At 52.8% G+C, this 16,898-nt stretch overlaps 8 protein-coding genes across 8 annotated transcripts; 4 read left to right on the top strand and 4 right to left on the bottom strand.

Moving 5' to 3' along the window:
- Positions 1-191: 191 nt before the first annotated feature.
- On the bottom strand, positions 192-2,433 carry ACET3X_005499 (uncharacterized protein; the record flags this gene model as incomplete). Its single annotated transcript, XM_069451711.1, has 5 exons — positions 192-303; positions 353-662; positions 711-1,466; positions 1,516-2,125; positions 2,182-2,433. 5 exons carry the CDS (start codon positions 2,431-2,433, stop codon positions 192-194), a joined length of 2,040 nt encoding a protein of 679 aa, XP_069307543.1.
- Positions 2,434-2,673: 240 nt separating this feature from the next.
- ACET3X_005498 (uncharacterized protein) lies at positions 2,674-3,626 on the top strand (the record flags this gene model as incomplete). Its single annotated transcript, XM_069451710.1, has 2 exons — positions 2,674-2,727; positions 2,967-3,626. The coding sequence occupies 2 exons, from the start codon at positions 2,674-2,676 to the stop codon at positions 3,624-3,626; spliced, it is 714 nt and encodes a 237-aa protein (XP_069307542.1).
- A 797-nt stretch (positions 3,627-4,423) lies between these two features.
- On the top strand, positions 4,424-5,506 carry ACET3X_005497 (uncharacterized protein; the record flags this gene model as incomplete). The annotated part of the gene is made up of 2 exons (XM_069451709.1): positions 4,424-4,904; positions 4,959-5,506. 2 exons carry the CDS (start codon positions 4,424-4,426, stop codon positions 5,504-5,506), a joined length of 1,029 nt encoding a protein of 342 aa, XP_069307541.1.
- Positions 5,507-8,187: 2,681 nt separating this feature from the next.
- ACET3X_005496 (uncharacterized protein) lies at positions 8,188-10,146 on the bottom strand (the record flags this gene model as incomplete). Its single annotated transcript, XM_069451708.1, has 2 exons — positions 8,188-9,872; positions 9,930-10,146. 2 exons carry the CDS (start codon positions 10,144-10,146, stop codon positions 8,188-8,190), a joined length of 1,902 nt encoding a protein of 633 aa, XP_069307540.1.
- Positions 10,147-10,375: 229 nt separating this feature from the next.
- On the top strand, positions 10,376-11,220 carry ACET3X_005495 (uncharacterized protein). Its single transcript, XM_069451707.1, has 3 exons — positions 10,376-10,658; positions 10,824-10,992; positions 11,045-11,220. The coding sequence occupies exons 1-3, from the start codon at positions 10,456-10,458 to the stop codon at positions 11,090-11,092; spliced, it is 420 nt and encodes a 139-aa protein (XP_069307539.1). The 5' UTR covers positions 10,376-10,455; the 3' UTR covers positions 11,093-11,220.
- Positions 11,221-11,271: 51 nt separating this feature from the next.
- ACET3X_005494 (uncharacterized protein) lies at positions 11,272-13,998 on the bottom strand (the record flags this gene model as incomplete). The annotated part of the gene is made up of 4 exons (XM_069451706.1): positions 12,597-13,998; positions 12,182-12,546; positions 11,702-12,122; positions 11,272-11,640 (listed from the first exon to the last, which is right to left on the bottom strand). The coding sequence occupies exons 1-4, from the start codon at positions 13,809-13,811 to the stop codon at positions 11,272-11,274; spliced, it is 2,370 nt and encodes a 789-aa protein (XP_069307538.1). The 5' UTR covers positions 13,812-13,998.
- A 193-nt stretch (positions 13,999-14,191) lies between these two features.
- On the bottom strand, positions 14,192-15,045 carry ACET3X_005493 (uncharacterized protein; the record flags this gene model as incomplete). The annotated part of the gene is made up of 2 exons (XM_069451704.1): positions 14,192-14,916; positions 14,967-15,045. The coding sequence occupies 2 exons, from the start codon at positions 15,043-15,045 to the stop codon at positions 14,192-14,194; spliced, it is 804 nt and encodes a 267-aa protein (XP_069307537.1).
- A 197-nt stretch (positions 15,046-15,242) lies between these two features.
- ACET3X_005492 (uncharacterized protein) lies at positions 15,243-16,801 on the top strand. The gene is made up of 2 exons (XM_069451703.1): positions 15,243-15,554; positions 15,607-16,801. Exons 1-2 carry the CDS (start codon positions 15,370-15,372, stop codon positions 16,568-16,570), a joined length of 1,149 nt encoding a protein of 382 aa, XP_069307536.1. The 5' UTR covers positions 15,243-15,369; the 3' UTR covers positions 16,571-16,801.
- The last annotated feature ends 97 nt before the right edge of the window (positions 16,802-16,898 follow it).

The following is a 16,898-nucleotide window of genomic DNA, read 5'->3' as shown; positions in this document are numbered from 1 at the left end:
TCCTTGACATACTCATGCTCTACCATGATCGTATGTGGAACGCCACTTGTGAATACGATAACCGTCCCGCAAAAACAAAGATGAAGCCCGCAATATGCTACACATTGCACACATGAGAATTCAAATGAGAATGCAGTTGATACCAAGACGCCATGGCAAGAATCAAATGTTTATCCCGGGAAGATGAAACCTTAATCCTCGTCAAATATTTGGAGCACGTTGTCCAGAATAGTAATGATGACGCGGGCTTGAAGGCCGGCGTCGGCCATGTTGTTGCCTTTGTGAGGTCCCATTATCGAAGGCCTACATAGTGTCAGCTGATGTATGCGAATCTCGACGGGTGACGACTTACGCCCAACAGATGCCCAGGTTCGCCGTGCTCATACGATTCACTTCGGAAGATTGCTGCACGCGATGCAAATGTAGAGCCAGGGCACGAAGCGTCGCATAGTTTGGATCAGGCAAAGCATTGATCAGCGCATGCATGGAGTCTCGGCGCATGGTCTCGTCATCGATACGTGCAGCGTCGATGTACTTGCCGTAGAATTCGCGAGTGAGCAGGGGGTCAGGAAGTTCGCGGAAGAATTGTTTTAGCAACCCAGCCACGCTGTTGACGTCGTGCTGGAACGCTTCTGGGTTACGGAAATCCACCTGGGAAGCATCTGCACAGCATTAGTTTAAATCGCCGCTACATCTCCATCACAACGTACCGCTGTCGAAAAGAGCTTTCATCTGCTGGATGTGTGACGAGGTTCCAGGGATACGATAGATACCCTCTACCTCTAACCCGTAAAGGTCCACAGCCTGTATGCACTGATAAACCACCATGGGTACGGGGGATCCATCTCGGTGGAACAAGTCTTCCAAAGTGACGCCAAAGACGGGATTCACTGGGGGTTGAGAGCTGCTGTAAAGAACTCCACTGGTTTGCTGTGCGGTAGCCTGGCCAACAGGCCCACGAGGATAGTCTGACTGGGGGTAGGGGGTCTGCGTGACAGGTGAGTAGGGCGAGTTGTTGAACTGTGGTGCTTGGGGCTGCAGCGGTTGCGTTTGCAGCGATGAAGATGGCGGCTGTGAGGTAGTTCCAAACGAGGGTAGCTGTGGCGGCTCATGGGCAGGAGGGCCCTGGGGCGCCAGAGGATTGGCGTCGGGTTGTGGCATGGAGAATGAGGGCGGCGGCTGACTCTGCAGCTGCGTGGAGGCGCGGCGATTACCACTTACAGCTACAGGTGGTGTAGGATGTGACTGCGTCGGCGCCTGTGTTGGATGCTTCACGTATTGTAGCTCTGATCTGGCCATGGGCACTTTGGACCCATGGCTCAAGATGTACTCTTCAAAGTCTCGCTCGCTGTTGATCTGGAAGATCAGCTGGTTGATGCTGGGCGGGGGTTGAGTGGTGGCGCCTTTGAGCGGCTGTGGGCTGACAACCTGGCCGTTGTTGACGACGAGCTTTTCGTTGAATGAGGCTGCCGCAGCGTCAGTGTGGTGATTCACGTAGGGAGCGAACAGACTTACCGTATTTCTGCATCTCCATCGTGAGCGCGGCATCGGTTTCCTTGATCAAATCCAGCAGTGCAGTGACGGCCTGGGGACGTAGAGTCGCGACGAGCTCTTTGCGGGAGACCTGGGCCGTCTGCACCTTGCTGGCATAGTCCTGGTCTGCCGCCTGTGTCTTGCGCTGCAGGTCCTCCTCATGCTGAGCGGCCGACTTGGGTCCCTTCAAGCCAAACTTCCTGCCTGCGCCCGTGTCGCCTGTCTTGACGCGGTCAAGGTCTTCGGCCAGCTGGTCGTACTTGGCCTTGGCCTTCTCGGCCAGCCGTTCGGCGTCTTGGACCTTGCTCTCTGCGGAGAGCCCCTGCTGCTTCCACGTCTTGCGGCTCGTGTCCATCTTGTTGGCCAGTTGCAGCAGGTTCTCGTGCATGGCATGCAGAGCAAGGCCAAACTGGGTGCCATTGTCGGCGATGCGCTCGTTCGCGTGGAGAACCTTCTCAAACTGCGTCTGGTAGCTCTCGTGTCGCGTATCGGGCTTCCGTACGCCGTCGAGCGTTAGGCGGCTCAGCTTCTTGAGACTGCCAGCATGCTCTTCCTCGAGGGCTCCCCGGCGTTTGAGGAAGCTGGCGAAGTCCTGCCGGGCGTGTTAGCGCATCTGAGTGCGGTCGAGTGGGTTGGGCCATCACTGACTCTGGCGCTCGCGATGCTAGCCTTTAGGCGGTTGAGGAGGGTCGCCACGCCCACATCAGAGTGCAGGATCTCATGCACGCGCTGCTGCGTCTGCGCATCGTGAGGCGCGGTCCGTTGTTCGGGTGATGCGGGAGTTGCATCTTCAGCGGGCGAGTGTTGGGCGCCGTCCTGAGTAGGCGAGGATGCGTTGTTGAGTTCGGGGTTGAAGCTATCCGTGCTTTCCATGGGCGGAATCGTGGGCGGGGCAGCCATTATAGGCGTAAATGTCGTAATGGTCGCAGTCTAAGCAGTCAGTCGTGTTGTGGTCCGACTGCGCAATGCCGGGCGGTTCGGTGGAGATGCTGCACGGAGCAAGCATGCAACGTCATCCTTCCCGCGTCAAGTTCTGCCTACCATCTACACGCACCCCATCACGCACTGCAGCTGCATCTACCTCTGACAGCATCTCCGTCTTCCTCTACTACCATCACTCGTTCATTGCCCATCTCCGCAATGTCCAACGGCTTGCCAGATGAGGTGGTTACCTGCCTTCAGAACGCCCGCTTTGTGAGTCCTCTCCAAAGACATTCATCTCATCCCCATATTCCCATCTTGGAAATTGCCTTCATTGCCATGTCTCATCCCTGCATGCTCCTGCTCTTCTTCGTTTGTCTGTCCAATTCCTCTGAAATTTATCGAATCAAGTCTCGTTTGCCATGTCCGCTATGCAAGCATGTGCTCCACCTTCGCAGTGCACCCCTGGCGTCTCCTATCCGTACGTGCCCAGTTCTGACAGATTTGGACAGCTCCATCTTGCAACATGCTCGGACAATGTTCCTCATGTCTCGTTGATGAATTACACCTACCTGCCTAACACTCCTTATTCTCAAACTCCTATCATCATCATGACAACACCTTCATCGTCTCGCAAGACACAAAACCTCGAGGCCAACGCCCTCGTTTCTCTTCTGGTTCACGATTGGGTATCCCATCGGCCTCCAACGTTAAGCCAGCCAGGTCGCTCACCTTCACCGTCGCGTCCTGCACCACGTTCTGGCTCACTAGCCGAGCTTCTTCTTGGCATGAACACTGCATCCCTAAGTCGTATCAGTGCCACCATCAATGGTGTTGCTGAGCTTGTGCCTTCTGGTTCTGAAGAAGAGACATGGTACAGAGCCCAGCACCTAGCCAACCATACCTTCAGTCAGGGTACCGAGGATTCGTACTCGAGTTCTCCCGTTGGAGAGGGACTGTGGGCTGGCGGTGGGTTGAGCTCGCAAGCAACCACCGATGAAGCATTAAGAGAGGGTGACGGAGGTACCAAATGCTACGTTGAAGGGGCAGAGGTCAGGGTTGTTGTGGTCAAGGTTCGTGACGGACGCATCGCAGATTGGAAAGGTCAAGTCAGAGACTGGAGTCTCTCAGAACACACACAAGATTCCAGGCCCAACGGCGTGTCATCATGATCATCACCATTAGTTCTGTTCTGGACATGGAAATAAGAGTTTGTGTATCTGGTCGGTTCGATCTTGGTTTGTAGTGCGCCATCCCGAAACAAGGTCCCGAATATTCTCCAGATATAAAGCATTTTCTGGCATTGCTTTTGATATTTCCCAGTAATTGCGCAGATTGACAGATGAGAGACACACTCGGGATACCAAGGCTCGGGTTGCGTATGCAAGGGGCGACCATATTCGCTCAGCACCTGGTTAGTGCACTTCTTCCGTCGAATCAGGTAAATGCGTCTCATGTGTCTTAGCACAATTTCGCGTGTGGCTTGAGACTATCTCCTTTGTCTTAAATCATCCCACGGCAGACAAAAGTAGACCGCTTCACAAATCTCTTTTAGATTCCACACTCTCACATCCACCAACAACGTTGCATGGCATTCAGACAGGACTCGTTGTACTGCTCAGTGTGCAAAAGCTGCTCACTTATTCATCTTTATTGTAGGAGTTGTCCGTGTCGAGATCAGAAGGCAACAAGACAACCTCATCCTGCATTGGTGGCTAAGTGAAGGAGACTGAAGTTACCCGATTAGGTGAGCGATGAGTTAATACCGTTGATGTATGCACTGACCGTTTGAAAGGCGCAGACTCGCTGCCTACTCAGCCTTGGCACGGCCACAAACAAAGTCTCTGCTCTCACCTTTTCGTCTAATTACCAACAACCTCCATTACACCAACTTTTTTTTCCTCTGCAATTGCTTTGCTATTTTCTTTCTATCTTCCTCCAACAGTTCAAACGTCAATTTCTTATCACCATGAACGCCGAGATGTACCGCACTCTTGCTGCCGTTCGCGAAGAGCCCCAGGTCGTCATGGATGTGGTAGACCGCTTCGACGCCGCCCTTCTTACTTGCACTGACGGCTGGGCCCGTGGCGAAAACATGGTCATCCTTCCTGATAACCTCTCCACTCTCTTCGGAAACGGGGTTATCGAGCTCTTCAAGAAGGCCCTCGCCGAGAAGGCAGGACTGCCGATCGATCTCACTCCTATGGAGAGCGCCAACAGCTCACACACTCTCGTAAAGATGCCAAAGAACAACGGACTCTCACCTCAAGAGCAATCAAATGCTCTGTTTCTCCAGACACCAGGTTCTGACCGCACTACGCTTAACATGGACGCCCTCACTGCTGCCTTCAAGAAGGCCCCTCGACCGATGAACTGCTGGATCATCTTTCGAGATGCGATGCACAAGCAGCTGAAGGCTGAGTACCCGGATCTCACTGTCCAGGAAATCTGTAAGTTGACAATCTACTATCTGCTTTCGACATGATATACTAACAGTGTCATAGCTACACGCTGCTCAGAGATCTGGCGCAGCCTGACTCCAGAAGGCAAGAAGCCCTGGCAGGCTGCTGCACAGTCGGCGAAAGAAGAGCACCTGCGCCAACACCCCGACTACAAGTATGCCCCTAGGAAGCCTGGCGAGAAGAAGAAACGCCAGTCACGCAAGGCTAAGCTCGCATCAGCGGCTGCAACTGTTCCGGAGGTACTCAATTTCGAACTCACCCCCAACACTGTGTCGGCATCGTCTAGCTCTACCTATGAGCCTGCGCTTCCTGTCGAGGACGTCACTGCCAATGTTGGCAACGCCTTCACCGACGACTTCGCCCAGCTCTTCGACCAGGCAAACGTGTTTGATATGTTTGCTCAAGATTCAACATCTACGGACTTCGCCTACGACTCGGAGTCTTTCCGTCATGGTCGCCTTGACGAAGAGTTCGGCATGGACTTCGACATGAGCGCAACTCTCGCACTGCTTGATGACGAGGCTTTTGCCTTCCGCGACGGCGCAGACGGCAATGCTATCCTGCCTGCTTTCTTCCAGGACATCTACTAGAAAGGCCCCAGGCATTCAAGCTTCGTCTTCACAGACCAGGCATCAAAAGCATATACATCCCTGGTCGAATGTTCATGCTTGTTATGGAAGACCGGAAAACCCCACACTACGTCACTCATCGCATGTCCGTCCCTTGCGTCCTCTCATACTTCGATATTCTCGACTCGGATCATCGCCCTTGTTCGTTCCTATCGGCATCGCTGTTGGCTGCGTGTCTTACGGATACAACATCGACAGGGCAACGCCCTTGCTTTGCGATAATCCATGTCCTTTCTGCGGCTTACACCAATCAAAAGTTCCCTTTGTGCGCTACTTCACACCATTGCTGTACTCCTTTTGGCGGTCTTTCCTCATGAGCACTTATGATAGATGTGGCTAGAGTCTCAACGAGAGACTACCAAGCAGCACCCACTATCAAGCGCACCTTCCCCCTTACCCCATTACGATTACGACTCACGACCCATACTACCCCGCATTGTGCACACGGCTGCACGACATCACAAAAGAGGCTTATGAGTCTTAATGATGGAGCACTGGATATTAGAGCGTTTGATTTTTCGGCCAAAGCCCTCAGTGCGGTTCATGGTCACTATTACCTTTCCCATTAAAAAAACCCTTTTAGATACCCCCTTGGACGTCCATTTCGTCAAATCATGTAGTTTAGATAGCAGTCGGTCATGAGGAGCAAGTGCCACATGACCGACAATCATACCATTCTCGAAAAGAGACAGATAGAAAAACAATAGATAAAATTCACAAAAACCTTCCCCAATCTGCCTGCCCTTGCTGGATCATGGGGTGATGTGACATGACTTACTTGCTCGCATGGGTTTATGTGATCGTTTCAATGTGTGTTGGGGTCCAAGGAGGTGTATGTAATATGTGATGGTGATGTATGTGGCTGCATGGAAGGATGTGATAGGCTTGCATTGTGGTGGCGTTTAAGCAAGGAGAGTTCCTGACCCTGCCGCTAGGGTTGTTCCAGAATATACGTCTGTGGGGCCGAGAGATTTATCGACGGGAACAAGTTCTTTACCGGTCTCTTCGTGCCGATGCGTCTTGGGGCCGAATGGTTGTGGTGGCGTATTGGTGTCTCGGGTGCTTGAATGCAGGTGGTCTCGCTGCTCGTCGGAGGCGGCGCATATATTGAGGAACATGTTTGTGCTCAGGTGCGTGCAGGAACCATTTACAGGGTACTAAAGAGTAGTCTGAGACTCTTGGGTAGTCTATGGGTTTGTAGGTACGGCAATATAGCTTGGTCTTAGGTTGGGTGCTCAGAAAGGGGCTCGGTCACTGACAAGAGTATTGTCAGCGCAACATTGTGTCAAGCCTGGCACGCGTTTGGCAAAACAAATCGTGAGACATTAGGAAGGATCTTTAAGCGTTTGAGATGGTTTGGTATCATGGCAGTTGAGATAGAATGCTTTGTGTATCAAAAGGTTCAACAAGCTTCCAGACGAAACTACCTGTGCGTCTTTGTGTCAAGCTTGGCACGCGTTTATCGGGTGCTTCGTAAGTATTGAAAAATTCATTTGCGAAGGTTTTTAGTGAATAATTGTAGTGGTAGACTGGAAACCATATCGTCTAGGAAACGAAGAGTGAAAGATGTCGGGCAGTACCACAAGTGGAGTTTTGTGTCAACCGTGGCAGGGCGCTGTCAATAGATTCTTGTGTATTATTGAAACCACTGATTAAGTTTATAGAACCCTAGTAGTAATGATAGTCGTAACATTACAGATATCCCAAACCGGCCATGTGCGCTAACCGCATCACTACGGCGTATATTATCCGCAGATTCATGTCAAATGTAGCAAGCGCTTTGCAAACCAATTTGAACATACTAGAAAATCCAATACATGAGTTTAGAGTGCCTTGGGCGATTGTTCGTTGATCGGTTGTCCAGTCTTTGGTCAAAAGATTGAGGCGACATTGAACCTAGCAGCGGACATCACGAGCCTTGCTTACAGAAGCCTTACAGGTCTTTACCGGTGACTTTAGAACCTCTAGAAAAGTACCTCGTAGAACCTTAGAGCATTAAATATAGTCGTAACGGTCACCTTGACCGGGCTTGGCTTGACAAAACCTAGGGCGGAAGACATGAATGTCACACATCATCCTCAAAGTTGCGGCAAGCGTGGCAGCGCTGCTCACGTCCCTCTATGATGATTCCACAAAGTATCCTTTATCGCTCGGAGCGTTTCCATGTAGCGTGGGTCTTGGTCGAGCCTTGGGGCAATGTATGCCAATTTCCCTACGCCCACCTAATACCACTCACAATAGGACACTGCAGCCCTGATTGCTGTATTTCAAATCCAAATGTATCTAGGTAATGTGTATATATGTGAGTATATAAAAATGCGGATTAAAGCGGAGCATACGTGGTTGAATATGTTCTTCCAATGTCTCTGTATTATTCCTTAGTACGACATGATGAGCTACCGTCTGACTTCCAGCCTATTTCCACACGCCCTCGACCTTGTCCTCATATCTATCTCTATATCATGTATGCGATACCTCAACACATACCCAGCTCTGCCTGTCCTCCCAAAGCAATCCTCAGCCTCCGCAGATACCCTCGAGGTGCCGGCATCGCCCTCCTAACAAGAGTCCCTGTGACCTACACACCAGTGTATCTCCAGCTTGGAGTGTTCATCCTATATGTCCATGTATCATCCTCGATATCAGCTACCCTTCCAATCGCTACACCATATGAACGTCCCACACCGCCACTGCGTGCCCACCTCCTTCTGCCCCGTCGGTCCAATCGGCCTAGGACACATCCAAAATTGTCTTCCGCGATTCATACCAGGTTTCTTTGTCGTAAATGAGGTGCAAGGTTCACCGTGTTCGCACCGCGGTACCGGTTTCTTGGAGAAGAGCTTTGTCCAGTCTTCCTTTGACGTTTCTTGCGAGGCGCGCGGGTCGGCGTCAAAGGAGTCAGAGGGTATGGGCGATTGGGGAGGAGGCATGTCTGCGCTGGATTGGCTAGGTGCGTCGTTGGTTGTAGACGGAGAGGCGGGTGCTACTGAGTCCTTAGGAGGCTCTATAACTGTAGGTTTAATCTGGGTTTGGAAGAAACCCTTCAGCGACTGCTGACCCTTGGAAGCTTTGGATGCAGTGGTCGGAGCGCTAGATTTACCTCTCTTGACCGGATTCTTGGGCGATGCGGGTGCTGAAGCGCGTCGCTTTTCAGCCGATTTGAGCGGGCTCTGGCTTGAGATAGGATTGCCATTACCTGCTGAAGACATGTCTGCTATAGAGGCTGCGATCGCTAATTCCAGGTCTCTGTCCGACTCGTCGGCGGTCGTGCTAGTGAAAGACGTAACAACATCTGCCTTTGATGGACTTTCCTTGTCGACGGCTGTCGGCGTCGGTGTTGGCGTGGACTTCGGTAGAGCGGCTTTCTTGCTGAACATGTCTCGGATACTCCTCCTCTTTGTAAACTCCGCTAGCAGCTTTCCGCTGAGAGGCGGAACATCGTTGACCGTATCGTACTCTCGTTGCCGTACACCGTCTTTGAACATGCCTGTTGGATTCATCAAGTCCAAGATATGCACCTCTTCTTTGACCTCGTTCTCTTCCACTGTTGATACTGTTTGAACTGGCACCACATCCTTTGTGACAGCGTACACTGGACAATGATCCGACCCCATAAGTCCCTCCTGGATGTTCGCCTCCTTGAACCAGTCCTTGATGGCGACACTGCACAGTATGAAGTCGATACGCGACCCAAAGTTGCCTGGTCTGGCATTGATCTTCTGCTCCCAATGCGTAAACATGCCTTCGCGGTCGGGGTGGAATTCTCGACATAGATCGTATAGTACCGGCTCTTCTCGCCCCTCGTCTCGTTGGCCCGGCACTACTCCGTTCAGCAACAGTTGATTGAAAATTCGGCGATTCGGTGTGCTCAGGTATTCCTCGTGCGTCATTCCTTCTGCCAGCATATTGTCCTGTGCTCTAGCAGTGTCGATAAGATCCCTGGAGACGTTGAGATCACCCGTGAGTATGACGTTCTTGCCCATCTTTGTCAAGTTCCGTATCCGCGTCTCCAGCGCTGTAAGGAAGCCGATTCGGAAGTCGTCTCGTAGGCCATTGCTGTTCGCTGGACTGTAGACGCCAAAGAGGACGAAGGCTGGGAACTCGAGCACCAGACACCGTCCTTCTGAATCGAGACTATCGGCGTCGAGATCGGGAGGGAGACTGGTGAGTTGGGATGGGCTGAGGTAACCGCCGATGCTGGCAGATTCCGGGAGGTCGCGGTACGACGTCGTCGAGCCAGGAGGGCAGAGGGCGCCTAGGACGCCTTCTTCGGCGCGTATAGGCGCACATACTGACTGGCGCGTATAAACACCAACGCCCGAGTATCCTCACTCGCGTTAGCAAGAGGCCGCAGCGCACGCGTTGCGTAGTATTGGGGAAGTACCCTTTTTGTGCTTTGGCAGACTAAAGTAGCAGTCCCAGCCAGGTACAAGCACCATGTCATCCGTCAGATCCTTGCGCTGGATCTTCAGCTCTTGCATGATGACAATGTCCGCCTCGAGGATATCGAACATGGCGTTGAATGTCCGGTTCGTGCTCCATGGCTTGTAGCCAAAGGGATTGCGAATGCCGTTGACATTCCAGGTGGTGATGCGGACCATGGTGGCGTGTATTTCTACGGAGGGCGACAACAGCAAGTGTAAAAGAAGATCGTCATCACCTCACAATCTCAGCTCCCACCGAATACTATCGGGGCATGCACGACACAGGACGCGACTTCGCGCGACCGACACGACGTCACATTACCCGGCCGGGCAGCCGAGCATCGCGCACGCTAACAACAAGCGGGAAACTCCGCATCAGCCCATCCGCCAAGCCTCTGTTTCGTCAATTCGAGCTCCCTCCGTCACACCTCACGCCAACACCAATTGCACCCCATCTCCACTCTACCACGCCGGACAATCGTCGCCATGTTCGCCGCCCGATCTTTCGCCCGCGCCGCGCCTCGCCAGGCTCTCGCCCGCGCCCCTGCCCGCGCCGGCCGCCGCAACTACAGCTCCGAGAGCCCCAAGCAGTTTGCCGGAGCCGAGGACAACGAGTTCAACCGCGAGCGTGCCCAGATTGCTCAGCACGCTGCTGAGTCTGGCGAGTTCTGGCGCAAGCTGTCGCTCTAGTAAGTACCCGGTTGCTTGAGGCGGGTGTGGACTCAGAGGAGGGGAACGCGGGAGAGATGAAGGATTGTGGACTAAGGAAGACATGCGAGAGGATCATGCCATTGGAATCGTCTTTTGGAAAGGGGAATTGATGCAGAAAGGGAAATATGCTAATTCTACGATAGCGTTGCCATCCCCTGCATCATCGTCGCCAGTGTCAACGCCAAGGTCAGGTGGGATGCTCACTGGGAGCACGTAGCCCACGAGGAGCACGAGCACCCCCGCTCAGAGAGGCCCGAGTACGCCTACCAGAACATCCGTACCAAGAACTACTTCTGGGGAGACGGTGACAAGGTGAGATCTCCATGGCACGGGGTGACACATTGATATACTGACATGCAAGTAGACCCTCTTCTGGAACGACAAGGTCAACTACCACAAGAAGGACGAGTAAACACTTACTCTACACGCTTTTAAACACTGATATCAAGAACCATTCGAGCCAGCATTTAGACCAAGTGTAGGGTTGGATGTGTATATAGCACAACGAGCGCAAGCTGAGAGTAGACCAGCAATACATTTCCTTTGTGTCTGCATTGTTGACCGTGACACAAAATCTACTAATGACCAATCTCACATCTCTTGCGATCCATAACCCTCGTCCCAAACAAGGTTATGTCTCATAGCCCATTCCTCTGCCACTTTTTCATCCCCCCTCAACTTTGCAATAATCGCCTTCTTCATTAGCTGCTCGCATTCCCCGTCCAAATGCGCCGCTTTCTTGAAGCATTCCCTCGCTCGATCGACGTAGAGTTCTGCTTTGGCGATATCGCCAGAACGGGTGCGATTCGATGCTTGCTCGCCTGCTTTGGGTGTCGAAGGGCGGTGAGGCTCGGTGTTGGAAGTTGGCGACGACGCGTTAGGATCACCAAGACCCATACACGAGTCTGCCAGGTGCGAATAGAGAGTACCCGTAAGCACGGCATCTGCGCCTTCCAACGCCTATCACGGGCGTCAGTATGAGCAACTATGTGTTTGAGTGCAGATAGGAAAATCAACATACCTGCGGCAACACAGCCTCTATCAATCTCCTCGCTTCTCGATACTCTCCCAAGGTATTCAATATTGCGCCCAGACACCCCACCGCGGTCCACAGCGAACTTGCAAGCCGTGTCCTAAAGCTGACACTCGCCGCCCTGAGCGCTACACTGAATCCCCTCTCGGGTCTACCTGCTCGTCTCCACAGCTCTGCTTGCAAGAGCAGAACCGAAACACGCTGCTGGATGTCTGCATTGTCTTCTTTGAGAGATTGGCCAAGTGAAGAAATATGTTGGTAGGCGAGAGGATACTGCGATGTGGAAATCAGGTAGTCGATATAGGTGTCGTGTTGGACAAAGGAGAGTTCTGGGTCGAGTGGGGGAGCAGAGGGCGTGGCCGCAGGCTTCAGAGTCTCGAGCAGATGGGAGGCAGTTGACCAGTCGGATCTGCGTTGAAATGTTAGTATCGCCGACTGGGATTTGAGGCTGTATAAGCAGGACATTACCTTCGGATAGCTCTCCGGAGCTTAATGAGGCCAACGCAAAGAACCAGGAATTGATAGAATTTCAAAGACTTGTACACCGAGGGGCCAATAGCTTCGAGCATCTGGATAGCCTCGTCGTAGCGCCCGCTCTGGCTTATAACGAAAGCCTGCCGGCCAATAGCACGGAGACGTTCTTCGATCGGACTAGAGTGTGAATAGCAATCGAGAAGAAGCTCGCAGTGGACGTTGGCGAGATGTGGGATGCCAAGTCGCTGATAAAGTGTCGCCGTCAGCAGCATCTGGATACCGTAGCTGTTGACATTCTCCTTGATGTTAAGGTGCGAGGATTGGTAGATGTGTTCTAGTGCCCGAGGTATAGAATCACCCTATATACGTTAGCTCTGGTGATCTATCTCGTCAAACAATAATCACGTACCATGGTAAGAGACAGCTTTGCCTCGTTTAGTAGAGTTGCACTGAGCAGACTGTACATTCTGGCCTCCTTGGCTTTGGTTTTCAGAAATGTCAACGCATCCCTTTCAGTTCCCAACATGCTCATGTAACCAACACCCTTCATCTGTTTTGGGTAGGCCTTCGCCATATGATTCAGCCAGCTGAGACTGAAGCTCAGGCAAGTCATGTCCTGATTCTCTCGTGCTGTAGCAATCGTCTCATTTATGGCAGCGATCGCTTCGCCAAAGCAGCCAAAGTCGGCCTGTAGGATAGCCATGTGCAGCAGAGCATACTGGTAGTGAATTTTCTCCCGAGTCTGCATGGCATAGTCGTAGTAGCGGTGCAGGTTATCGAACGCAGAAGTGTAGTCTCCAGCTTTCCAGGCATCAAAGAACTGCACCAAGTGCGCTTGCCGGTGTACTATGCCCGACGAGCTGACCATGCTGCGGAGCTGGCCCTTCATCTCTTCGGGAACGCGATCTCCAAATCTCTGGAGTCGGTCGAGTTGGAAATCCAGTATCCGATCCAGATCGTTCAGGCTCATACCCGCTCCGTGCTCTTGGTCCTCTTCCAGATGTCCGTACGCGAGCTCATACACATCGTCACCACCTCTCAGGCCCATCTCGGATGCCACCATGTCTACACCACCCGATGCAAGACCAGCCAACCTCTTCGTCCATTGAGCTGTGGGGGCCCTGTACCTGATGAACGAAGACCAGAGCTTCATCGAATCATCAAACTGTAGCCTCGTGAACTCCAGATGTGCCCTACGGACGAAAGCTCCGAGAGGCGATGTCTTGGAAAGATAGATCCGGTCCGGCGACTCTTCGTCTTGTGCGCCGGCTGGCGGTGGAGTGACCAGATCCAAGATACTGTCGAACAGCGCATGGAGTGCGTCGAAAGAGTTCATTTCCCACATGTGCTTGAGGAAGAGATCGAGCAGGGTCCTGCCCGGCATGTTTGATGCATGTTCCGAGAGCACATCTTCAAAGGCATCGATTGAGAAAGATGTATCTTGTTTATTGGAAGTGGTCGAGCGCTGTGGCCGAGCGCTGGATTGTGCTGGGGGTAAATTGTTTGACAAGATGAAGGAAAGTACGGGTATCGTAGCGGAGTACGGAAGACTTGAACTGCAGTAAAGGCGAGTCAGAACTAGAAGGCTGATCTTCTGCGCTGTGAGGTAGCGCGGGGTAGCCATCTTTGTGGTTGAGGGTTGAAGTTGGTAGCAGAACAAAGCGTTGGGCGCAGACGATGTTAGTAGTCGCAATTATCGCCGACACAAGAACTGTTGTATAGGGCCGTGCGACATTTGCACTGCATTCGGGCAAAGTGATCGTTGGTCTACCTGCCAAGGCTGCGAGGTTCAAGATGGGTGTTTGTTGAAAGTGGTGGGAAGGTGTCAACAGCCGAGGCGCGCAGCGCGTACTTGTCGCGAAGTCATGCGTCTCAAGCATGGTCCCACTTACGACTTTGTCTGTGATACTATTGCCATACAATCATATTACGTAGGGGTCAGTAGCGCAGGACTATTGGAAAGTGGTGCAAAAGAGAATGCAAGTTTGTATTCATTATTTACAACTAAGTAATCGTCTCTCGCGACGCCTCACCGAATCCAGAGTCTTTCCTCGCAACGTTCTTGAGGTCGTTTTGGCTAGACTGCAGACGCGGTACTGGGGCGCTGTTCAGGAACTCATCCTCGCTAGTTGCGTTGGTCGCCCAGATCTTGCTGATGCTTAGATCGTATGGCCCAGGTATCCGATCTATCAACGAGATACCCACCGTCCTTACCTTCTGTGTCAACATCTCCCTCTGTGGCTCTACAACCTGCCCATGGTTCGTCCGCACAAACTCGTTCCACTTTATCAGGATCGTCTCCCACTCGCCGGGTGTCTTGGAGTGCAGCAGATGCTGGTGGATATCTGTGGGCACAATGGACTCGGTCTGCACGTTCACAAAGTATTTGCGACCGTCCGACTTGAACTGAATTGCAAGGAAGTTGTACATGCTCACATCCCATACTGACTTGCCGAAGATGGTGGAGCCCCGGTCAAGCGTTCTCCAGCCCGCATAGCCTGTTCTCTGAATGTGTGGTTGGTTCTGTGGTAGTTGTGTGGATATGGTACCGTGGAAGCGGACGTGTGGGGGCTCGGTTTGGGTGGCAGGATGGTAGTCGAAGTTTGCGGTGGAAAAGCCGCCAATGTCTTTGTCGCTCATGCGCTTGCATCGTTCCAGGTCTTCAGGCTGGTTGAAGTGGATCAGAGGGAAGGGTTTGGTCGGCGACCTGAGGCCTTCGAGCTTGAGTGCTGCGGAGATTAGTGGCGGCGCATCGAGCACACGCAACTGCAGAGCTCACCGATGTTGGAGAGGCGCTTGAATTCGTCCAGGCTCCTCTTCATGAAGCCTGGCGCGAGGCAGGCCGAGGTTGGTCGCATGGTGGCGTGGAATGTGTGGGGAATTTCAAGGCACAGTCCGTGAAAGCTGCGGGCGCAATGGCAGTCGGACTCGGATGAGCTCACGACGCACTGCGAATGACGCCGCGGTAGTCTCGTCAGAGGCTAGCCGCTTTAGTTGACCATTCCAAAAATCTGGGGACCGCTGCATGTGCAAATACATCCCACCACCTCCGCTGCCTGACGAGACAAACCCCCCCAATGATACACTAATACCCCGGCGTTTCTGACACTTCGAAATTTCCTCCCGCGTGTGCCTTCCTCAGCCCACATTTCCACACTTCGCCACACGCCTTCTCTGCCTCGATGACAATGCAAGAAGCCTCCAGACCTCGAAGTATCCGAGACGACACGACCCACCCGCTGCAACCCCTCCCACCGTCGTCGCGAGAGCTGGGAGAAGTCACTCCCCCCAAACTACCAGATGGCGCACCGGTAGCCAAACAAGATCCCAAGTCGGGAAAGTCATGGGCGCATTTTGTCGCTGGAGGGTAACGCCACCACCAACCCTCAATCATGACTCTAGGACTGACATTTGAACAGCCTCGGTGGCATGGCCTCGGCGACGCTGACAGCCCCGCTTGATGTCCTCAAGACTCGACTACAATCTACCTTCTACCAGCAGCATCTCGCCGCAATGCGTACAGCCCGTGGCCTGCCCCCAATCGAAACCATGTCCTTCGGTCGCAGCTCGCTCCTACATATTCGGGAAACCGGAGAGATATTATGGCAGGTCCCCAAGGCAGAGGGATGGCGGGCACTGTTCAAAGGACTGGGACCCAATCTTATCGGCGTAGTCCCCGCGCGCGCAATCAACTTCTTCGCATACGGCAACGGCAAGCGCCTGATCAGCACACACTTCAACAATGGTCAAGAGGCAGCATGGGTGCATCTCTGCAGTGCGGCCGCTGCTGGTATTGTGACCGGAACCGCCACCAACCCCATTTGGCTCGTCAAGACGAGATTACAACTGGACAAGAACACACACGCGGATGGCCGCGGCCGGCAGTACAAGAACGCATTCGACTGCACCATGCAGACTGTACGGAAAGAAGGTGTTCGTGGTCTGTATCGCGGGTTGACTGCCAGTTACCTGGGTGTTACCGAGAGCACATTGCAATGGATGCTGTACGAGCAGATGAAGCTGTCGCTGGCGCGAAGAGAAGAGCGTGTCATCGCCAGCGGGAAACCACCAACTGTGTGGGACCAGACTGTGGCGTGGACTGGCAAACTAACCGCCGCCGGATCAGCTAAATTCGTGGCTGCACTCATCACATACCCACATGAAGTCGTCCGCACACGTCTAAGGCAGGCACCAATGGAGGACGGCCGACAAAAGTACACCGGCCTCGTCCAATGTTTCCGACTGATATGGAAAGAAGAAGGCATGGCGGCGCTCTACGGCGGTCTGGTTCCTCACATGTTCCGCGTGGTACCCAGTGCTGCCATCATGTTTGGTACCTACGAAGGCGTGCTCAAGTTCCTCGGAGAGAGCAGCAACATGTGATGATTCAATGTCTTTGGCATAATTGTGCAAAAGAGTACAGGTTTTGATGCATAGAAACGGCGTTATGAAAAGTTGGGACCTTGGGACGCATATATGGCGTCTTGTATCACCACTCAGCTCTGATTGAGCATGTACTTGTATAATGTCGAGAATACGGGAACATGTACGACGAAATGAAATCTGTGGATATGGTTTGTGGTAGACATGTAAGACCAATAGCAAGCGTGTACCGCTCTTCCGCAAAGAAATGTCTTTGCAATTCACGAAACGGGCATTTTGCATTGCATATGATTGTTCTTGCATCCTGCAGCTTGCAGTAAATACGTAG

The sequence above is a fragment of the Alternaria dauci genome, chromosome 4, assembly GCF_042100115.1.
Source record: "Alternaria dauci strain A2016 chromosome 4, whole genome shotgun sequence".
NCBI classification, from domain to species: Eukaryota; Fungi; Ascomycota; class Dothideomycetes; order Pleosporales; family Pleosporaceae; genus Alternaria; species Alternaria dauci.
Note: the sequence above shows the minus strand (reverse complement) of the source record. Positions and strands in the feature narration are given on the sequence as shown.